At 41.7% G+C, this 22,530-nt stretch overlaps 2 protein-coding genes across 12 annotated transcripts in view; one reads left to right on the top strand and one right to left on the bottom strand.

Annotated features, from left to right (window-relative positions):
• Window positions 1-418: 418 nt before the first annotated feature.
• Window positions 419-7,426, top strand: LOC107082922 (heme-binding protein 2-like). 3 transcript variants are annotated; one of them, XM_015371837.1, is made up of 5 exons: window positions 419-468; window positions 640-774; window positions 3,632-3,767; window positions 4,262-4,442; window positions 5,963-7,426. In XM_015371837.1, exons 2-5 carry the CDS (start codon window positions 700-702, stop codon window positions 6,144-6,146), a joined length of 576 nt encoding a protein of 191 aa, XP_015227323.1. In that variant the 5' UTR covers window positions 419-468; window positions 640-699; the 3' UTR covers window positions 6,147-7,426. The 3 variants fall into 3 exon arrangements, with proteins under 3 accessions (XP_015227323.1, XP_015227309.1, XP_015227316.1); XM_015371823.1 differs by having other exon boundaries at window positions 630-774; XM_015371830.1 differs by lacking the exon at window positions 419-468 and having other exon boundaries at window positions 479-774.
• Window positions 7,427-9,870: 2,444 nt separating this feature from the next.
• The window catches only part of nhsl1 (NHS like 1), a 129,177-nt gene continuing 116,517 nt past the window's right edge, over window positions 9,871-22,530 (bottom strand). For 2 of the 9 annotated variants that reach the window (XM_015372725.1, XM_015372711.1), the window contains exons 5-8: window positions 20,527-20,658; window positions 15,380-18,499; window positions 14,631-14,769; window positions 9,973-11,822 (exon numbers count right to left, since the gene is read on the bottom strand). In XM_015372725.1, the coding sequence (XP_015228211.1) occupies window positions 11,174-11,822; window positions 14,631-14,769; window positions 15,380-18,499; window positions 20,527-20,658 (4,040 nt within the window). In that variant the 3' untranslated portion in view covers window positions 9,973-11,173. Of the gene's footprint in view, window positions 11,823-14,630; window positions 14,770-15,379; window positions 18,500-18,840; window positions 19,513-20,526; window positions 20,659-22,530 lie in introns of those variants that run through there. The other 7 variants (XM_015372785.1, XM_015372719.1, XM_015372774.1 and 4 more) reach the window with 7 other exon arrangements.

Below are 22,530 nucleotides of genomic sequence, written 5' to 3'. Positions count from 1 at the left end.
ATTCTGTCATTTTCCACCAGTGTGTTACTGGCCCTCCAAAACAACTCAAATCTTTGTCAGTGAAGCTGAGTGCTCCCACATCTCTTCCTTCATAGTGCCCATCTACATTAAGATCCAAAATTCTCAGATGAAAGTCAGAATTCTGGGGGGAAAAAATCTGAATTCTGAGATTAAAGTCAGAATTCTGAGGAAAAAAAAGTCAGAATTCTAAGATTAAAGTCAGAATAAAATAAAATGACACATTTTGAACCTGCGACGATCACGTCTTTTATTTTGAAATTCAAGTCACTCAACCAGTCATGAGTCAGAGCTCAGTGACAGAAACCAATCAGGAGCCAGAGTTCAGTGACAGGGACCAATCAGGAGCCAGAGTTCAGTGACAGGGACCAATCAGGAGTCAGAGTTCAATGACAGGAAGCGATCGGATCATTCGGACACCGTGAAGCCGAGGATCAAACGCTCCTATCGGTGGGTAATTGTTTTATTATTCTAGTAACATGTTATCAATGGAGCAGTGAGGTAGATTTAAAAGTGAGAAGATAAAGTTTATTCGGTGACACACAGAAGCCAGAAAGACATAAAAACAGATGATGTAACGCTCTTGTATAAAATAAAATGGGCACCTTTAGCTGTTTGCAGGCGTTTGGAAGCTGAACATTGAGGATTTTCTCTAATTTGAGGACCAGCCGCTCATCAATCATGCTGAAAGCTATGGGACAAGCTTTATTCTCCGTCGGATTGAAGAATCCCAAATTCACAGCAGAAGAGTCCAAGGTAAATTATTCTCCTCATAAAAGCAGAACTTCAGACCTTCACCTGCTCTGAGCTCCTGTCTGTCATGAGACCAAAAATAATAACAGTTAAACTGTGCAGCAGTTTTAACTGCTCTGCTCTTTTTCTTGGTTCAGTGAGATATCACTGACTGAACCTGTTGGATTAGAAAAATGAAGGGATTCTGTCTTTCCTCCAGTATTTCTGACAGACTTTAGTCACTATTTGTTGGGTAAATATGCACCTTGAACTTGTAACCTTTGTTCTGTTTACTTTTATTTTTCATTTTTGTTGCATTTGTGTGATAGTTGATACCCCAGATCTTAATAATCCTAAACAGAATAAAGTTTAGTTCAGAAAAAAACATTTAGATCAGACAGAAATATAACAATGCTGCCATATTTTAACCAACATGATTGTTTTTATACTATTAAATGATTAAAAAAATAAAAAAAATAATGAAGGTGAATGAATAAAAAGGTAACCCTAACAAGATTTGGAGGACAGAATTATATGGATCTAAAGTATTTACTATTGTGGACATTTTTTCCTTTAAATACAGGATAACAACTTTCAGAAAATATAAAAATTGGACATATCTTTATTTAAAAAACAAAAAACAGTTTTAGTAACTTTAAACATTCTTCTCTCTGTTATGGAAATTAAATCAAAGGGAAAATTGATAAAAATTCAAACTGGTTGGTAAATATATAGTTGATGCACCTTTAAGATTTTGAGTCTTCGCTAAGGGACTTCAAACCTTAATCCTAAAATTAGAATTAGTACGGTGGCCGGGAGGTGCAAACCAACATTAAAAAAACTAAAACACTTTTACAAGTTCCAAAACAAACTATAATTTCAGAAAACAAATTTACATAAAAAAAAAAACACTTTAACAAGTTCCAAAACAAATTATCATTTCAGAAAACAAATTTACATTTTAAAAAAAACTTTTACAAGTTCCAAAACAATTTATCATTTTAGAAAATAAATTAACATTTAAAAAAAACACTTTAACATGTTCCAAAACAAATTATCATTTCAGAAAACAAATTTACATAAAAAAAAAAAACACTTTTACAAGTTCCAAAACAAATGATAATTTGAGGAATTCAACCGGAAAGGGTGGGTACTAACTCCGAGGCTGAACCGGTCTGTTCACCGAGAAATAATCAGAAGCGCCTTAAAAATGGTCAGATCCGCCTCTCTGGCTGCAATGCGCGCTCCCGACACGGGGAACAGACCGGTTCATCCTCGGAGTTAGTACCCACCCTTTCCGGTTGAATTCCTCAAATGATCATTTGTTTTGGAACTTGTAAAAGTGTTTTAGATTTTGTAATGTTGGTTTGCACCTCCCGGCCACCGTAAACTTAGACTTAGACTTTCTTTAGTGTCATTGCACAAAAAAACCCACAGGGAATCGTGACAACGAAATGTTGATTATTGGCTACCAGTGTAACAGAGCTAAGACCTTATTCCTGCACAAGAAATATGTTTTCTATAACTAAGAGCTACAGGGTAAGAGTATATATATATACATATATATTTCACTGAGTTATATAAAATTAAACTAAAATAAAATTCCAAACGCTTAGTCATTTGCACCCTGTGAGGTAAAGCCATATTTTAAGCAGAGTTTAGAAATTAATTAGAAAAGATATCAGCTGAAGGTTAAAAAAATAAAATAATAAATAAAAATGTATAAAAAGACAAGATAGAAACCCTCTGGATGGCTTTAATATCTGACCTGGACAGCAATCTCCTGTGTTTGCGAATAGATCATCCAAAGACACCTGACTTGAAGAACTGGAATTAAATAGTCCTGCTTTAGGCTAAAACACTCCCGTCAAGGTGGATAAACCTCTGAACTGCTCTGAATATAACATTTGTTTACTGGAAAGCTGAATATGTACATGTGCTTTATTTGCATGAAATCGAAAATATGAATTTTACCTGTAGAACATTAATGTTGAAAAATGCAAACTTAAAAAACCAATCAGGTCAATCCAAGAAGGTAATGTGCATAAATAAAGGGGCTGCATTACTCTGGAGGACTGCTACCAAAGAACATCGCAGGGTGTAAATACTTCACAGGGTATTTGTATTTCTTTTTCGATTAAGCAATATTTAAACCTTCATGCTCTCGCATTTCTAAAACTTGAGACAACTTCATGGCATGACTGAATAATGAAGAGTGGTTTTCTGCAAAGTATTCAGACTTGGACAAAATTTATTGTCATTTTGTATACACAGTGTATACAAAACGACATTTTGTTACATACAGCTTTTTAACAGTGAAGGAGCAGCTTAGCAGTGAAAGGAACATTTCCATTTACAAAGTGCAGCAGGGATCAAAATGTAAAACGGTATAGGAGTGAAATGGTGCAAAAGGTATTGATATGGAAGGTTTAGAGCTGTGCAAAAATAAATAAAAAGATATGGTGCAAAATGCAATAGAACACTGAGTTGAGTTCCATTTAAAGGGATTGGGAAATTCACCATGTTTTGCAAATATTATGTTTACAAGCGTGAAGCAGAGTCTCCATTTGTGACTTGATTAGAGTTTCAACAGTTCAGCAGTCTTATGGCAGCGGAGAAAAAGCTGTTACAGAACCTTCTGGTCCTGCATCGAATGCCGCGAAGCCTCTTCCTAGAGGGCAGCAGGGAGAACAGTCCATAGTGGGGGTGTGAGGGGTCGCTGATGATGTTACAGGATCGAGACACGCAGCGCTGGGATGAAATGGCTTTTATCCATCTGCAGTGTCGGAGGAACTGATCTGATATTTTGTTCATTTGAAAAGATAATGGATAAGCATCATAGGCCTGAGCTCCAATAAGTGTGTTTGTCTGTGTCCAACAGGGCCAGGACTATGAGATCCGCACCTACCATGCTGCTAAGTGGGTGAGCACCACTCTGAGTGGGATGACGGGTGAAGAATGTGTGAAGACCGGCTTCAGAAAGCTCTTCAATTACATTCAAGGCAACAACCAAAACAGTGAGTCTGTGTGAAACTCTCAGATGTTCTTTGTGCCTCCAGAGTGTAAAGATGCATTTTTTATTTTTTATTTTATTTCTACATATATCTCATTTGACTTTACAAAATATTAGACACCTAATTTTTAGGAACCAGTCAAGTGAATGAAGTTGAAGAATATCTGCAATTTAAGACAAAGAAGTTGATGAATAAATGTAATAGATGGGGAACTTTAGTTCCTGCTCAGCAGTTTAGAGCTCAGCTTTCCTCTGACTCTGCAGTTTGCAGCAGCATTATTGATGATGTTATACATTGTTTGTGTTTTTCAATACTGAGGTGTGCAGCAGAAGGGGGGGTATGCTACCTGTACACTCAGGGTCTGATCTTTCTTCATCCACCATCTGCTCAGGAAGCATTAAACACCAAAGCGATGCATCCAAACACCAGCATCTAATTTCCCCAGTGTAAGCTCTGCGTGTGTTTAAATCCTGGCAACTGCTGTTTGTTTCTTTTAGAGGCCAAAGTGGAGATGACCGCCCCTGTGACGTGCCGTGTGGTCCCTGGAGCCGGCCCCGCCTGCGAATCTCAGTTTACCGTATCCTTCTACATCCCAGATGAGCATCAGGCAAACCCACCTGAGCCCAGCGACTCGGATGTGTTCATGGAGGAGCGGAAAGAGTTCACTGCATATGTCAGGTAGAAAACCAGCTTAAAGAGCCTGTTCTGCAAACACCATGTGTACATCTGCTAGTTTGAAGAAACCACAAACATTATAAAGAATCATGAGAGGAATCCTACAAAATATACTATAAATTATTATTATGAGCAGTAGATGTTAATGATAACAAAATACGAGCGAGATACAGCCATGCCTGCATCAAGCCCAGGAGTGTAACATTAGTAACGCATCATAGAAGGACATTAAAAGCCGATTCTTACTCTTTATTTGAAGAGTGAGATAACTACTCATGTCAGAATAACTAAACTAGTTTTTATCTCAATCATTCCCTCTGTGAGGTGACCTCACTTTAAAGGGCACCGAAATTCAAGCTGTGAAAAACGCAGTTAAACAATCATCTTTCACACAGACTGTAAAATATAACACACTGCTGCTGGCGGCCTCATACAGTGAGCTGTTTTATCAGTTATAAGCACATATATGAACAAACAGTGATGAACTGATGTCACTCTGTCAGTGGATGTTTGGTAAAAATCTAAGAACTAAATCTCCATATACAAAAAAATATATTAATCAATACAATAAACTAATTCCCCACCCCTAGTTCTATATTAAATCACCTTTTCTGGCAGAATATCGATTTCTAAACTTATATCATTTTAAATCTAGTCATGAGTGTTTGTACATTAATTAAAATAAAGTCTTATTTCGACACTGATCTCTGTGAGAAATAGAACGGAGAGACATTTTGTCCAGGCTGCCATTAGATAGTTTAATGCATCTTGAAGAACTGAGTTTTTTTAATTATTTTTTTATTCTAATTTTTTGTTTGTTTTTATCCTATTTCATATGTTTTTATTGATTGTATATCTACCTCTATATTTATATCTCCATTTCTCTATCTATCTTAATTTGTGCATGTATTTTTTTTATAGTTTTATGCTTTCCATCTCAAATAAATAAACATTAATATGTTGCCTGGAAGTTTGCAAGAATCAAAATGAATACAAAATAAAATCCTATAATAAACCTGTATTCATAAAACTGGAGCTCCATTGAGTAAATCCCTTATATCCCATTTAAACTTGATGAATTGGAAACAAAATACAGAGCAAAAATTATAGTCAGACTGACTTTATTAGTTTTACTTTGTGAAAACCAGCTGATCTCAGGCTGTTCCCTACATCCAGTCTGTTCCTCTGAATGATTTTGATGTGTGTCAAAGCTGCAGGTGAACTCAAAGAAGAAAAACGTACTTTTTGTTTAATAAAAGCTTGTTTAATTTTTCAGTTGGGTCCTCACAAAGCAAAACAGATCCCAGCTCGGTTTTATTTATTTTCTTTCCACTAATTGAAATGTCTCTAAATACACATTAACATGAATTCAACACACTGTAGTAAACAGTGTGTTGGAGGCAGAAGATGCACAAAATATTTTGGTGTATCCCTTGCAATGCACTCACCGACCACTAGGAGGTACACTTACCTCCTAGTGGGAGTCACTGCTGCAGGGTGTTAATCCTACTCCTTTTTTCCAGGACATATGGAGGTTTTGCCAATGAAAATACGAGGCGGGAAGAGCTCCTGAAGCTTCTGGAGAGCCTGAAGAGGGACGGCGTCGAATTCGTGGACAAGCCGTACTACACGGCCGGGTACGACGCCCCGTTCAAGCTGACCAACCGCAGGAATGAGGTGTGGATCCTCAAGAAAGCAGAGCAGTAGTTGGGATCCAACTAAAAGCAGCTTCTGAAGAATGATAAAAAAGGAAGAGTTTATAAATTTTACAAAAACTTACTGATGTTGATGACCAAATACTTGAAAAACCTTAATAATAGAAAATGTCCAGCAGGGGGGAACCAAGTGGAAAGAGTGCCTTGATTTTTTTTTTTTTTTTCCTATAATGCAATGAAAATATAATTTTGTGATTTTTTTTTTAATCATATTATTGACTGTTTAAAAGGGATTTTTTTTTTTTTTTACATTTTAGCTGAATTACTAGATAAAATGTTATTTTGAATTTGAAAGGATCTAGTTTTTAAAAGCCAAGTTTTTTTTTCTTTTTAAGCAGCTGCTGCGATGGTCCATGGACCAAGAATCAGAGAACCTAGTCCATCTCATGTCAGAAAGTCTCAGAACTCTCTTATAATGTTTAGGATCATGATGCTTCTTTATTTTTCAGTGCCTTACTGACGTCTCTTTCAGCACTTTCTTGTTTTCTGATCACATGTAAAAAATGATTTTGCTATTAGTTCTGGAATCTGACCAGCAGTTCTAACACATGACCAAGGTAAACACTTTCTTTGGAGCTCTGGCTTTTTACCTGTAAACCTCCAGCCTCAAGTCTTCTACTCCTTCACATTTGGCTCCATCTTTCTACACGATTGAAAACAATCCCCACAGCATGATGTTGTCATCACCTAGCTTTACTATATATTTACTTTTCCTCCACACCAATCATTTTGCATAACATTTAATGTTGTTCTTATCCGAGCAGAGCGTTGTTTTCCACGTGTGGCCTCTGCATTGGGAAAACAGCCGACGGCTTTTCCATGAAGCCTGATCTGAGCTGAGAATGTTTTCCGTTCCACCACAGCAGCAAACCTAGAGGAAATGGAGACCTTTTGTTTTATAGAAATCAGACAATTAATTTCAGTATGACCAGAAAAAAATGATTAAATGAACCTTTGTGCTTAACTTTGAAGGTTTGTTGCAGCTTTTTCAGTCGTTCCACCAGTTTGATTAATCCCTGTTTATCTTCTCTCAGACCTCACTCACATCCTCTCCTATCAGATCCATCATGATAAATGACTAAGTATCTATTTCTGGACTTGTCATGTCACACGTAAAGTTGGCAGGCGGTGCCTGGAGCCTCCAACCTGCAAACCTTTTAGATATCTGGGAGTAATTATAAACACTAACATGATAATGCCTTGTTTACATGAGTAATTATGTTTTTTTCAGAGAAACTAACGCTGATTATCTGCTTCTATTTGATGTTGAATGTAAAGTTATTTTATCATTAATAAAAAAAAAATAAAAAAAAACAATAAATGAAATGATTCCAGTTTCTCTTTTATTAAATTTCACAGATATCATTTTGTTTCATTTAATTTGTGATGCGTAAAATTTGCGATTGCACTCCAGACAACAGTGACCTTTCATCAGCCGGATTAGATCTTCTCCGCTGTTCGCTCTGCCCTTTATCCTCGCTCCCCTTCCTCATCCTCCTAAGGTTTATCTCTGCTGAGTCAGTGGTTTTATTTGTGGCAGGACGGTGCCCCGGATCATGTTCGGAAAAATCAGCAATTTTTTTTTTTTTTTTCCCATTTTCCTCTTTTAGTAAAAACCAAACACACCCTCCTAGTTTTAATGTTGATTCATGGCGCTCGCTGAGGCGCAGCATTAGCACCAGGAACAAATCTAAAATTAGGGGTTTTAATCTAAACACCACAGATGGGCGTTTTGACTACACCCCTGCTGCGTGAGCTAATTTGGATGGAAAGCAATCCTGGTTTTCTGGTGTTTAACTGTGTGTTATAGTATGCCAGCCTTCAGTATGAAAGGTTATTTTAGTTTGAAGGAACTAGATAGACTAAACAAAGCACCACTCAGATACCCAGCTTTCTCTTGATAGGCTCTGATCAGTGATCAACATCACTGATCAGAGCCTATCAATTACAAAATATGAAGGGTCCTGGGTCCAGAACTGGGATTCTAAACATTAGAGAGCGAATACTCCGTCATTTTAAGCCAATTTTTATATTAAATTAAGAGCAAATAACAGAAGAATGGATTGAAAAAAATGACTGCTTCTTTCCATGGATGGACAAACTGATTGAAGTAGAAAAGAAATATGGTTTGGATGGACAAACTGAGGTCTGATAAATCCTCAGATGGATGAATGAAGACAAAGGGACGTTGAAATGGAACATTGGATTAAGTAGGAAAACACACTGCTAAAAAAAAAAAAAAGAATGTAAACAACATAACGTGAATTAAATCATACTTCACTGAAATTAAATCTTAGGAGGGGACATTGATTGACAATTAAATTCACATGCTGTTCTGCAAATGGACAACAGGTGGAAATGATTGGCAATTAGTGAGAAAAACTCACTAAATATGCTTTCTGGTTTATTCTTTGGTCACTTGAGAATGTTGGTGGTGCTTTCAGACTCATGTTAGTATGAGACGGCCTCTACAACCCACAGTGGCTCAGATAATGAGGCTCATCCAGGATGGCACATCAATGCAATCTTTGGCAAGAAGGTTGAATTAAAGACATATTCTCACAAATAAAGCTGCATGTAGTAAAACCCTGATGAATCATTCTGACTGATCGATGCATCTCTAATATAGTCTGATCATTTTCAGGGGAATCTTAAAAACTGGAACATCTCTACCAGAGAGAGAAAAAAAAAACAAAATACAGATTAAGTTTCCTAAAAACCTTTTCTTAAGATTTTTATAGGTTTAAATCTTACATTAAACCCTGGAGGAAAATTAGAACAAATGATCAACCATGCAAATAGTAGTTGGATGTAAAATGTTCTGGTTTTAGCTGCTGCATCATGTTGACCAGACTGGGGTACGTTGCGTGGCTGCTGATCAAACCCTGTATAGATGCATGTGTTAACGAGAAGACAGCAGGAAGCGTCAGCAGTGCAGTTATAGCTGGGAGGGGTATAGATTCCCATCTGACGCCCAGATGGAGGCAGTTTGTGGAGGACAGGTGACTGCTGAATCAGGGTAGGACATCCACGTTCAGGTCCTGAGAGGAAACCTTGCAGGAAGAAATGCTTGTTTTTTTATTAAACCTGTGGGGATTACCAGATGTAACTGATGACCACACAGGGGGGGAAGGGTTGAGCTTACAGGATGACAGGAGCATTGGAGCTATGACCACAGCTCTAATGAGGATATGATTAGGTGTGTCAGGCAGGCAGATGGCTCTGAGTCACACAGAGGGAACTGACATAAATAAATATCACAGTTTTTTATTACAGATATTTCAAAGGAGCCCGGCGCTTCACTCCCACCCCTTTCTGCCAGCCGGCTTCTAACAAACCTCCAGATCTGAGATGCTTCCCGTCACGAAACAAACACTCGATCACGGCCAGGAGGCAGCTTGGAGGCACAGTGGCCCTCAGGGTGCCATGGCTGGGACATCACCCGCCTGTCAATGTGGTTTATTAATCTGAAGAGACAAGATTTACTCAGCTGTGAGCCCCGAAGACAGATTAATAGAAGTTAAGAATGAGGACAGGAGCAGTTGAAGGACATCTGCAAAAAAAAATGCACCTCTTGTTTTGTCTTAAAACAGCAATTCTCAATTTTTTCTGAAATTTATTAATTCTAAAGCACATTTGTATTTCCAGTTTGTATCCCCAATCCTCTTGTCTTAATATGCTATATATTAATTATCATCCAACATCCATCTGTGTGCTAACCCTCCATCTAATGAATCTATCATGCATCGATTTTTTTAACATTAAAGATCCTTTCAGCCGTATTTTGAATTAATAATGTTTTTATAAAGTATGGCGATATTGGTATTTTGAATTATTGTTATTATTTTCTCACTCCCCCATTAAATAGGGAAGTCTAACTGGGTGTTTACAAGTCATCTACATTTCTGTGACATGTCAAATATTTCCCATATTTAATAAGAGAGCAACACGTAAGCAAAAATCAGGAAGGAAGACATCACATAGAATGGTTTATGTTTATGAGAGACAGATCGTCCATCCATCTGAACATCTTTTTGGATTTGTGCTTTAAAAAAAGTCAGAAAAAGAAACAAATTATTAAATTTGACATGAACATATGAATCAACCCAGATCTATACACAACAACACCCATCTATGAGTAATAACAGTCCTTAACAGAGGGGAAAAAAGTGCTCTAAACCTTAAGTTCATTAAATAATCAGATTTAGTTGGACAGTGTTATAGAAATCATTTTAAAACACCAAATAGATCTGTTATAAGACATAAAGACACAGACTGAATTCAGATCAACAGCCAGTTCTGTTTAATATTCAACTCTTTGGTTACAAAACTAAAAGAGCTGGAAAATAACATAAGATTTTTTTAATAAACATTTACAGGTTCATATTTAACTCCCAAACACAACTCATGACTAAAATCATCTTTAAAACATATTTTAAGGTCACAAACAAAAACAGATCTATGCACAGTGCAAAAGTCTACAAACAGAAAGTGAAGATGTTATGATCCAGTCTCTAGGTGGCAGCACTGAGCCAGTGTTCTCCCAATGAACCACTGATGAAAAGCTGGTGTTTCTAGAGTGTGTACCGATGGGTTTTATGTTTGATGTACCTCATCCTTAATCCGGTTTTCTTTTTGTAAACACGGCTGCTATCAGTCACTTTCTAAAACCAGTCAGTAAAAAGCAGAAACTGAGATTTACAAGCTGAGCAGAAAGCAGATCTTTCTCATAAAAAACAACAACACAGCCGCAAACTTAAATGTTTAGCTTCCTGCGATCCTTCAGCCCACTTCAGTTCATCCTCCAAATGTGGTACTTTGAGGGGAATTGCTAGAAGATTGAGGAGAGAATGAAATGAGAGGAGCAGGACCATTTTCCCACTTCAGACAGGTTTGAATGGTCAGGTGACCGCCGGCGTCACGTCGGACCCTTCAGAGGCAGCGTTGAGGGGGCTGGTCTCTCAGGAAGGCTCCTCCTCAGGACTCCTTCCAGGTTGTGTTCCACAGGAGCTCAGCTCCTCATGTGCCGTTAGAGTCTGTAAGCACGGTGAGAGTCTGCACTGCTGGTTCGGACTGATTTTCCGCGCTTTCTCCACACTCGCTCTCAGCCAGCTCTCCTTCGCGCTCACAGATCACAGTCATGGGGCTGCTGAGGAGTCTGTTGCGAGCGTTGTATTTGCTGCTGGCGGCTGACGGCGGCGTGCGGGAGCGTCCGTATTTTGAGATGCCCATGGAGTAGGGCGAAGACGTGGGCGATGAGAGGCCGTAGGCGTCGTAGCGGCTCCACTCTTCTGTCGCCCTCTTACCTCTGCCTGGAGAGTTGGAGGGGCTGTTTGGAGCCATTGGTGAGGTGGGCGAAGCCAGGGCGGGGTCCATCGAGCCCTCGGAGCGCGTCCGCTGAAAGCGTGGGTCGGTGGAGCGAAGCATCTCGGCGGCAGACATCCTGAAGCTGGTCTCTGTGCGGCTTCCCTTTTTGAGGAGGAGGGCCTTGAAGGTGTCGCTGCTGGTGGAGGTCTTGCGGAGGTTGCGCTGGATGGGGCCGGACTGGCGGGGCAGAGGTGATCCTGGAGACAGGCTGGTGGGGGTTGATGGAGGAGACTGGGGTTGGCTGCCGGTTCGGGACTTTTCTTCCTCAGACTCCTTACGCCCCAGGACCTTCCGCTTTGACCTGTGGACACAGAGACCAGTAGATTCAGCAGATGTTTAGAGGAACTCAATAAGAGTTAACTCAACAAAAAACAAGGGTGATAACCTAGAGACAAAATACACACATATGTGTATTTTATATGTCATATATATGCTTAGAACATTTTGACTATAACCGTAATGTATTTCATGGTAGTTTTAAAGATTGCCATAAACAGGTAATTCTGGAAACATCAGCATGTATTGATGTTCAGCTTTGAGTCAACACTATGTGGAAGCAGCTGCCAGTGCTTGGGAGGAGGTCTTTATTTCTACACATCAGTAAACTTCTCAAGCAAATTGGATGAAAGCGCCTGTAAACATCAACTCTGGCCTAAGATCCACAAACTTCCAAATCCCTGAAAAGACTCTTATATGAGTAGGATAATGGTTGACCTTTGACACCAACCCAGCATAAAACCTGACAGATCTAAATCGTGTAAAGGTGAGAACTTCATCTACTGTCATGACTCACTTAAAGTTTTATTTATGTTTAACTAAAAATCTGCACTCAGAAAGTTTGTTACCCTTTTTTTTTAACAATGTTTATGTCAAGGCTAAAGCCTTCACTCACATAAAGAGATATATTTCTTAAACAGTTGAAACGTATCGGATATCGGCCGATACGCTGAGCCCAGTTATTGGTATCAGATTAAGATAGAAAAACTGGATTGGCGCATCTCAGGCCAATATAAACCAGTAAATAATATAATAAATTGGTCATTAAAAGTAGAGATATTTAAAGTAGTAATTCAAGCTCAAGATTTATTCATTGTATCTTTAAGGGGATGAAGCATCCTGCAGCAGTCAGCAGACCCTGTTCATAGGGTCATAGGACCATGTGCCTTCTGTGCTGCAGTGATACAGTTTAGGCCAAAGTGATCGAATAAGAATATTAGAGAAAATGTTTTACTAAAATATGATTAAAAAAAAGAACTAAAACATTTCATCTGGGTCTGTCTGAATTTTATTTAAATTCAGATCCCATAACCCAATACACCTTACAGCGTCGCTGAGAGAATGTAATTAAATGCACTGAAAATGCAGAGCATCTGAAGCTGAAGGTGGTAAAGATATGAGAGAAGGACACATGCAGAATCTCTAATCCTAAAGTATTCATTAAGAAACCCTGCTATCAGGAAAAATAACTGGAGAAAATTAAACCTCATAGTGAAGGTCATAAAAAGGAGGGGAGGACTAAAAAACACCAGCGATTGATGTGAGAGTCCTCTGATTTTAGAGGATCTAAGCAGCCTCCCTCTGCATGTTGCATCATCACTTAAATGTTGCATAAGATGGGAAACCTGAACTCGGTGGGCTGTGACAACGCTGAACAGCATGAATAGTTCCAGAGGTGATCACATTGGTAATATGAGACAGAGCTCCGAGCAAACAATCGATCTTTCCCTCCTGGCTGCTTCCAGGGTTTAATCTGAAGAGTTTCCACTCAGGATTTTAATCAATCACTGAAAACATTAAAAAAAAATGTTTCTACGAGCCGTTTATTACTGTCTTACTTAAACACGCATCACCTGACTGGAAAGAGATAAGAAACTGAGTCCGATCAGGGATCAGCAAAACAAACCTGAAATCTCTTATCTCTTCTTAAGTGATAAATAACAACCTTTAAAGAGTTAAAAAAAAAAAAAGTTGGTGTAGATTATGTGAGATTTATACCAACAAGGTATAAATCCCACATAATCTTCACATCGCTAAAAAGGAACCTGCTGCTCATGCTTTTCTCTCATGTTTTAAAGTCCTTAGAATATAAAGAAGCCGAAAAATAAAAACTATTAGAAATGTATAAGATATTTTTTTCTTTAGACTTTTTTACCACTAAAAGTGTTGCTTCAAAATTCCCAAGTTTATTTGAATTTTTGCCCATTTTACAGCCAAAAAGCCTCCATCATTAAGGTTTATACGTTTTTCTTCCTCACAGGTTTAAATATCTATAGAAATCTTCATGTCCCCAAATCTGTGAAATTATTCTTTACGCTCCGTCCCCCTCAGGTGGTGTGAAGTAGGAGGAGTGTGCCGAATAAATACAAATAACTTGCCCCGGAGCTACGTGCAGTCTTCATCTCTAATTAGGCTGCACAACACCACCACCATGCTTGTACACGTGATAAGGCGGGTTCCGCAAATACGTGGAGAACCCCTCTTCTGAGCACGGATAAGGAAGAAAAAAAACCTGTGAAATAAAGCGCTGTGTTGCTCGGGATGAAGTCCATCTGCAGCTGCTGCACGTGACAGTGGAGCACAAAACTGGCGGGCTGCATGGGATATTTATGAGCAATGTATGCAGAGTGTGTCACAGAAACATGAAAACTGAAGATGGGGAAAATCTCCGGTGGCCTCTAACCTAGATTAGGATTTCAGGGTGTTCAATAGTTTAATAATAAATGAAGAAACTGTGTTTTTTCCCCCTCTTTTGTTGAAAATGAGCGATGATAATGTGACTGAATGAACACAGATGCTTTCATGAACATTTAATGACTCATTCTGAGTCTTCCCTTTTTGTAGTTTCACTAGTCAGAAAAGAGGAGTTTGCTTCAGCAGCGATGCTTTCATTAAAGTTATGTCTAAGAGGTGAAGGGGGGGGAGCTGAGGGAAGAGAAATCAAGGCCTGAAGGGTGATGGGGGGGGAAAAGGGGCTTATTAGTTTTTGAGGAAAGGGTGAGGAAGAGGAAGCTGGGGGTTGACAGAAGGTTTTAAAACAGAGGCAATGATTAAAGGAGGACAAATTTGGAAGATTTCATCTGAGATTAGGAAAGCTGGAAGGAGCTCCTACCTGTGTATCACAGCAAAGAGGTCCTCTGTGGTTCTGGGTCGAGCAGGAGTAGGAGTCGGGGTCACCATGATTTTTTCTGACGCCCCGTTTACTGACGGGGACGGAGACGCTTCAGCCGTACTGGGTTCAAAAACCTCCCCTAAGGAGAGAGAGAGAAAAAAAGGCAACTAATTTAAATCTTAAATCAGAGAACTGAAAAGAGGCTCAGGTGTCCATGCTGCTCCTCTTCTATGCACAGAGGAGCATCCCTGGCTGGCCTACATCCTCCTCTGCTTTCCTCCCATCCTTCCTCGCTCAGGTCTGAGCATCAACTGCCTGCAGTCACAGTTTACACTCGCCCCTTCCTCCGCTTCATCCTTTCTACAGGATCAGTTCCCCTCCCTCCACTCTGATACCATGTGGCCCCTCCCCCCCGCCAATATCCCTCCAACCACAAAACACCATCTCCCATGGGACACGTGCCCCCATCGTTACCTCGTACCAAAAGAGAGAGTGGGAGAGGGAGGGGTAGGAATGGGAGAAAAGAAGAGAGATAATATATACTCTGACAGTGGGGGTGGGGGGGTTTCATGTTAAATTATGTTTCCTCAAAAGTTTCCTTCTCCGTTCACAAATAATCAGAGTTCTCATATTTCCAAGCAGCAATTAGCAGCTCAACTTCTAACCATAGCAGATCCTCAAAGTCTTCAACAAAAACACTTTTAGGATCCATTTTCCTCAGAATTATACAAACTAGAGTTCTGACTCACCTGTATCATCATCCTTGGAGCTGATGGACCCGGTGGTGCTGCTCAGTCCATCTTCATCCTCCTCTTCCTCTTCCTGCACCTCTCCATTTGGAAGATGATGACCAACACTTGTATCTTCAGATGTAAAGCAGGAGTCCTCCTGGTCTGGGGATGTCTCCCCTCCCCCTGACAGCTCTTTGGTATCTTCCTCATCCTGTTGCTCTGTCCTCTCTATCAGCTCCTCCTTCATCTGCCCAGGCAGCGCATCCACTTCATCTGCTGCCTGGGTTATAGACAGACTATCCTGAGGATGCACACTAACATGTTTGCTTTGGTTAAACGGGAGGATTAGTGAAACTTTGGGTTTCTGGGCGACTGCCGGGGGCTGTTTGATGGGGGTCACTTCGCAGCTATGTGACGAGTCCTGATGCTCGTTTCCTTCTCTGTTTAACAAACAGTAACTCCGTTCCTCGGATTCCCCGTTGATATCAGCGCCATCTGGTGTTTCATCTGAGAAACTGCCGTCCAGTGACAGCTCTTCCAGGAGCTGTGACACTGGCGACGGTTGGGTCTCATGCAAATCCTGCCCAGTAGAGCCGGTCTGCACGGTGGGGGGCTCTGCAGAGTTGGGTGGCTCCCAGTCCTGATTTTTCACACCCAAAATGGTTTCTATCCTGGTTTCCTGAGCTTCAATCTGCTCTGATTTACTATTGATTTCATTTTCTTGTCGTCTGACTGAGCGGAGCTGAACGCTCTGAAGTGCAAACGGGGTGATGAGGGGTTTGGGAGACTTTGAGGGGCTACTGGGAAGACCTGCCTTGGGAGGATCTGTAGCTCCCTTCTTAAGAGGCAAGGAAGACGCTGAAGGAAAAGTAGGCAGTGGAGGGGGAGGGGGAGGAGGCGGGGGAGGGGGCGGACTGAGGCTCCCATTGAAAGACGAGCTGCTATGGATCAGGATGTCTGGGGATGGAGGAGGAGGGAAATCAGAGGAAGTGGAGCAAGCAGGGGGGAGATCCAGGGAAGCATCTTGAGGGGGTGGAGGGAAGGGTGGAGGAGCACTGAGAGGGGTGCTGGGAGCTGAGGAGGAGAGCAGCGGTGGAGGAGGAGGTGGTGGTTGGGCACAACTCTTCAGGCTGTCTGAGGTGTTGGAGGACAGTGATGTGGAGGACGAGGAGACAGAAACTGAGGAGAGGAGGGAGGACTTCCTCTCTGGGACTCTGGGTTTGGGTCTGCCACCTGACGGAGACATGGACCTGACGAAAGCTGGTACCGGCGTTCCAGCAGTGGGGGTGTTGGACTGGCTGGAATAGCCGCTGGATGGGGAGGTGAGTCTGTGCACCCTGTCCGGAGAGGAGCCGGCTTTGCTCTTCACAGACGCCTCCACTTCCTGGGCTGAACCCCCCTGGGTTTGACCTCCGTTCTGGAACTTTCCTGGATGACCGCCACCTGGGAGCTTATCTGTGGCGTGGCCGGGAGGCGTCTGCGCCCGCTGGTCTGTCTGGCTACGCGGGTAGTCTGAGTAGTACCCCCATGAGTCTGCGTAGTCAGAACGCAGGCTGCTGGTGTCGCTGGGGGTGGGGGTCACATGGCAGAGCGAGTAAACGTTCTGCAGGGCCGCAGAATTAGCGTTAGCTGCCAGGGAGGCTGCCGAGCTCCCGGCGCTGATACTGCTCTGACTGCGCGACCGCATCACCCAGGGATCGTCATAGTCACTGCTCGGGCTGTGGGAGGGCGAGGAGGGTGAGGCGCCCTTCCCCTTCCCCCCTCTCAGTCCAATCTGTAAGCTCTGCTGCAAGCTGGCGATCAGAGTCTCACTGAGCATGCCACCGTTCGACACTTCGCCGCCAAGGGGCTTCTTCGCCGCAGGCTTACGTCTCAGAGAGTCTGTCCGAGTCGGAGGAGGAGGCGGCCTCCTTGATTTGCGTAGGGAGATGCTGCGGGAGAGGGAGCGGTCACTGTACAGGCTGCCAGAGTCTTCCTCGACGACCGCCTCGCGACACTCGTACATGCTGTGTCTAGAGGCGCGTCCGAGTGTGGCGCCGTTGCCGCTGCCGTGGCTGCGGGAACGTAAACCTGAGTCCAGGTGCATAGAGGTGTAGTAGCCGTCGTTGTCCTGAGAGTAGAGGGAGCTGGAGTCGGTGGTGGTCCTGGAGGAGTGGTCCAAGCTGCTGTAGAGCTGGTTGATGGGGGTGGAGCAGCTGGAGGTCAGGGTGCGATGTGGAGCCACCACGTTTTCAGGCGTGTCATAGATCCAGTTTTCCTCTGGGAGGCAGGATGGCGGAGTGGGGGCCAGTGTGCTGTGGCTGTGGATGCTGCTATCGGAGTGACCTGACTCACTCGCTGGCCTGCCAGGAGGCAGATTGATGTCCTGAGGCGTGTGCAGGGGGGTGGAGGAGGCCAAGGCTGGACTGTGGCAGAAAGCTGTCGGACTGGACATCAAGAGGTCACTGCTGGTGGAGGAAGCCTGGTTGAGTGCTCGAGATGTGGGGTAGACTGAAACCGGTGACTGGTTGGAGGGCTTAAGGCTCATCACCTCAGTGGAGCTAGACAGGGTGGCGTTAGGGATGTAGGAGGTGGAATAAGCAGCATGAGGGGAGACTACGCATGCTGTACTGCCACCCCACTCTGTAGTCCTCCTCACCTCTTGAGACTTTGGCCTGGGTAGAGAGTTCATTCTTGGGGAATTCCTCATGTGCACCACAGTGTCGTCCACCTGAAGCTTCCCTATCTGCCTCTGAGGCTGATCCTCTGACTTTATGGGCGTGCTGCTGTAGATCGGATCAGCACTGAGGGACACCCTGGCGCCTTGTCGTGGGAGGCTGTGAAAACGGGAGGGGTCCCCGTTAAACTGATGCGGTAGCATCACGACCCCCGAGCTGTCGGTGCTGGAGAGGGAGATGCTTCCCGTTGAAGAGGAGGCAGAGATACCGGCCATTTGAGCAGCGATCCCCTGTCCTCTCTGCGCCCGGATTCTTCTCATGGACGGGGGGACGATCTTCACTTCCTCCGTCTGGCAGCTGGAGTCTCTGGTGTCTGAGTGTCTTAGGGTGGAGTTGACGCTGGCAGCTCGGCCCAGGGTGGAGTACTGACCTGGGATGAACATCGAATGTGGCCGAAGCTCTCCGCCTCGCCCTTTAGCTGCTGTGGAGAAACAAAATAAAAAAGGAGATTTATTTCTTTTTCTCTGCCTTCTTCCCATCCGACTGGACTTTAAAGAAAAAAAAAGCCACGGAAAACTACTAATTACATTTACCGTACCCTTGTAGCATCTGTTCTTTCTCATTAAGGGGGAAATGAGGATGGCAGACACCCCCGCCCCCCCCTCAATCTTATAACTCACCCTAACAGATCACTGACCCCAACACACACTAACATTTACACCAAAGACCCATAATCATGCATTTCCAATGCAAACTTGCTTAATCATGATCAGCAAAACAACAACATGCACTAAATGAAGACGTAAAAATCTGTATACTAACCATAGCGGCCTGTAAACACTGAAGAGGGAAGATACAGAGAAAGGACGTCTAATCTCATTTGTTGTGGTTCTCCTGTTGGTATTTTTGTGTTGGCACTCGCACTCCTGCGTCCTTTCCTCCTCTTTTCTCCTAACCACACATACACCCTCTCCCTCCTTTGCTAAAAGCTCGACTGACAGCTCGCCTGCTGCTGCTTCTGCTGCAATAGATAGATTAAGCTGCATCTCTACTTTGCAGGCAGCTCCAGCGCTAAAGGAGGGAGGGACGAAATGCCGGGACAATTACCCCGGAGCGAGCCGTGCTGACATCAAAAAGCTGTAGCGAGAGGGGCCACTAACCAGACTTTAAAGCTCTGTTTCTATCAATCCTGACGGATCAGAGTGACCACAGAAAGAAAGGAGATATGGAATGCTGCTACCATGAGACAGCTGAGCGAAATGTAAACATTAGTCATGCTGCACTGTCAGCTTTAAGAGCTTAGTGTCGCTTCACACCCAGAGTCACTAAGGTTAGAGAACCACTAAACCTTTTTAAAGCTGTTTTGAAACTCATATGTTCTTAAAGAACTTTATTATTCATCGTAAAATCTTCACAATTTACAAAAATAGAGAGAATAACTTTTAATATAAAATGAAACTTTTATTGCTTAGCTAACCTCCATGAAAGAGTAACCATCTCTGTGCTGTGGGCTCAATAAGAACGCCACATATGCAGAAATGAACCTGTGATTTCTCAGCCGCTGCAAAGCTTTTGTCCAATAACCTCAATTCATAAGGCCTGAATTTTTCCAAATTTGGCCATTATCCTCATAAACTCCAAATGTTATATTCTGGGATCTAATGTGACAGACCAACACCAGTCAGCAGTGACTGATTTCAAAGGGGAAGGAAATTAAACCATAGGTTTTATCACCACCTGCAAGTTGAAAACTTCTAGTGTTGAAGTTTAGAGCAGGATTAGGTAATAAAACTTGATCCTAATCTGTATAATCCATAATCTGAACAACTACTAGATGCCGAACCAACAGGTCTTTTCTTTAGAGAAGTGCAGCAAGACGAACACCACTTTTGGTAGAAAGTGATAAGAAGTCCGGTTTACAGTTTAGCAAAAATTGCGTGACGAACATGGAGGGTGGCAGTTGTTCCTGTATAAAAAAGTGATTTATATGGATGGAAAAATAAACACTGCTCCGTCCATCATTCAATAATGGAACAGGGAGGGCTATCCACCTAAACTGAGCTGACTGGCAAGAGGAGCGTTAATCTGAGAAGTAGCCCATGGGAACTATGCGGGAGCTGGAAAAATAGTACAATCTGCAAGGTTTACAAGGGGAGCCATGGTGGAAGCATCGTGCTTTGGGCGACGCTTTTCTTCTGCAAGGAGAAATAAACCTGTTAATGTAAGGATGGATGGAGCTAATTAATCACTTAACCATCAAGGGCCCTTAACACTTACAGAGCCAACAGCTTTTAGCCGGGGCCAACTGTTAAATTGTTGGTCTGTCACATTTAATCTCCATTAAACAAAAAAGTTTGTGTTTGTAACATGAGAAAATATGTGTTTTTTCTCCGTATAAAAAACACAACCCACTGTGGATAGCCATAGCGGATAAAGAAAGAGGTAGTGACAGAGTGGAGGACGCTCATGCAGAGGGTTGGCACCTAAAGGCTTCGCAGAGATCCATACCTAGCTCCTGGTTGATGTTGTCAGGCAGCCCTGATATAGTCTTTCTGCGTTTGACCTTCTTGGGCCGGCGGGCCACGGTGTCAGTGTTAATGAGGGAGCGCCGGATGCTCGCCTGGCGGTCAAACACTGCCCCTGGTGGCCGGGAGGGCGAGAGCAAAGGCAGGCAAGACACACAGGCAAACAGCAGTTGGTTAGTGGGAGGAAACAAACTCAACAACATGCAGAAGGTTTGGGTTGTTTTTTTTTTAAAGCTCAACATGCAACATTAACAAGTCAGGAAGTGAAGGTCAGTTGAAAGATTAAAGTCATCTTCTTAACTAAAATATCATATTTATTATTAATTAATATTATTATATATATTCCTGAAATTTTAAAACTCACCAAAAAAATAATCAACAGGTTCCATCAGCCCCAATAATTTCCATGCAGCAAAGATATTGACTGTATTAACTTTTTATTAACTAAACCAATAATTACCCATTTATAAGCCGTTATTCAATATTATTGTTCCAAAAGGGATTAAATGATGTTTGATGCAGATGTTTCTAATAAACAGAGGTGTCAAGAAATAAAGTACAAATACTACATTACCTTACCCAAGTAGAAATTTTACTTTTTACTTCCATTGCTTACTTTTTTTTTTTTAGCAATTATCTTTACTTTGCACTTCTTACATTTTAAAAATACACTTATTAGTTTTGGGTAATTTAAGCTTATTTTCCTTATAGCCTGTTGGTATTTGAAAAAATAAAAAACAAAAACCCTCTAAATAATTAGCTTCATCTAGAAAATCTATTTCTTTGTGGTTGGACTCAGTTCTGCACCAACTTGTTGTTCACTACATACCAAAATAAAGAGTTTTTCAAGATGATGCAGTTAAATTTGACAGCGTAATTAGTTATAAAACTAAAAAACCTAAGTATAAGGAATTTATCATCCAGAACTGTAGAAAAATGCTCCTTTAATATAGTAGCGCAGTAACCAGTAGAATTTAAAGCATTTGTCAATTTTTCCTGCATTACTTTTACTTTTATACTTTAAGTAGCTTTAAAAATACAAACATTTGCTTCAATAAAAAACATTAATACTTTTGACACATCTGCTAATAAAATTAGAAACATCTGCATTGTGTAAGAAAGGCAAAGACAGAGTACAAAAACAGCAAAAAATATTTATCATGTCAACAAAGGTTTGCCTGTTTCCAAGGACAGCTTTATTAGTATCCTTTTTTAAGAAGACTATAATCTTTTTCTGTAAAAAAAAAAAAAAAAAGTTTGAAATATTTTTAGTTTATTTCTGCCTTTAAATATAAGAGACTTGGGCACAAATAGGTGAAACATCCACATGCGCAGAGCATATAACATGGAGTGTGTCCATTCATGGTGACTTTCTGTCTAGTTTCCCTTTAATGAAGATGAAAATGTCAGAGTAAAGTTCTTTAATTTGCTGTGTGCGGCTGGTTAGTGAAATGCTGCAGCGTATCAGGGAGGCAGGATTTGACAAGATGCCAGATATAGTCTCTCTGGCTTCTTCTCATAGTGACAGTAAAGTCTCTTATCACTCCATGAGTCTGCATGTGTGATTTAGATGTCCGCTCAGCAACCTGAGGCCGCAGCAGTTGCAGTCGATACTAAACGGGTTGAGTGAGAGCAGATTAAGCTCCAAATAATGTCTGCAGCTGTAGGTTACTAATCCATAAAGGGTCAATTAACGTAAAAATCTAGCTTCCATTTGTTTCCTAAACACTAAAATGAGATGTTCCAGACTAATTGGGTTGTAACGACAGATTCTTGCGGCATGTTCATCTGTCAAATAACATTGACCCCAGCTGATTTTCACACAAACGCTCACTCACAGATGCTTAGAGGAAAGGTGAAGGTCAAAAACCAATTAAGACTGGATAAGAGACGGCAACATGAGGCTAAACCTGCATGGCAGACAGATATTTCCACCTAGATGATGTGGTACAGCTCCTGATTACAGTCAATGGATGGATGGATGGAT

The sequence above is a fragment of the Cyprinodon variegatus genome, unplaced genomic scaffold (assembly GCF_000732505.1).
Source record: "Cyprinodon variegatus isolate N-32 unplaced genomic scaffold, C_variegatus-1.0 Scaffold4, whole genome shotgun sequence".
Classification (NCBI taxonomy): Eukaryota; Metazoa; Chordata; class Actinopteri; order Cyprinodontiformes; family Cyprinodontidae; genus Cyprinodon; species Cyprinodon variegatus.
This window is presented reverse-complemented; position numbering and strand designations above follow the sequence as displayed.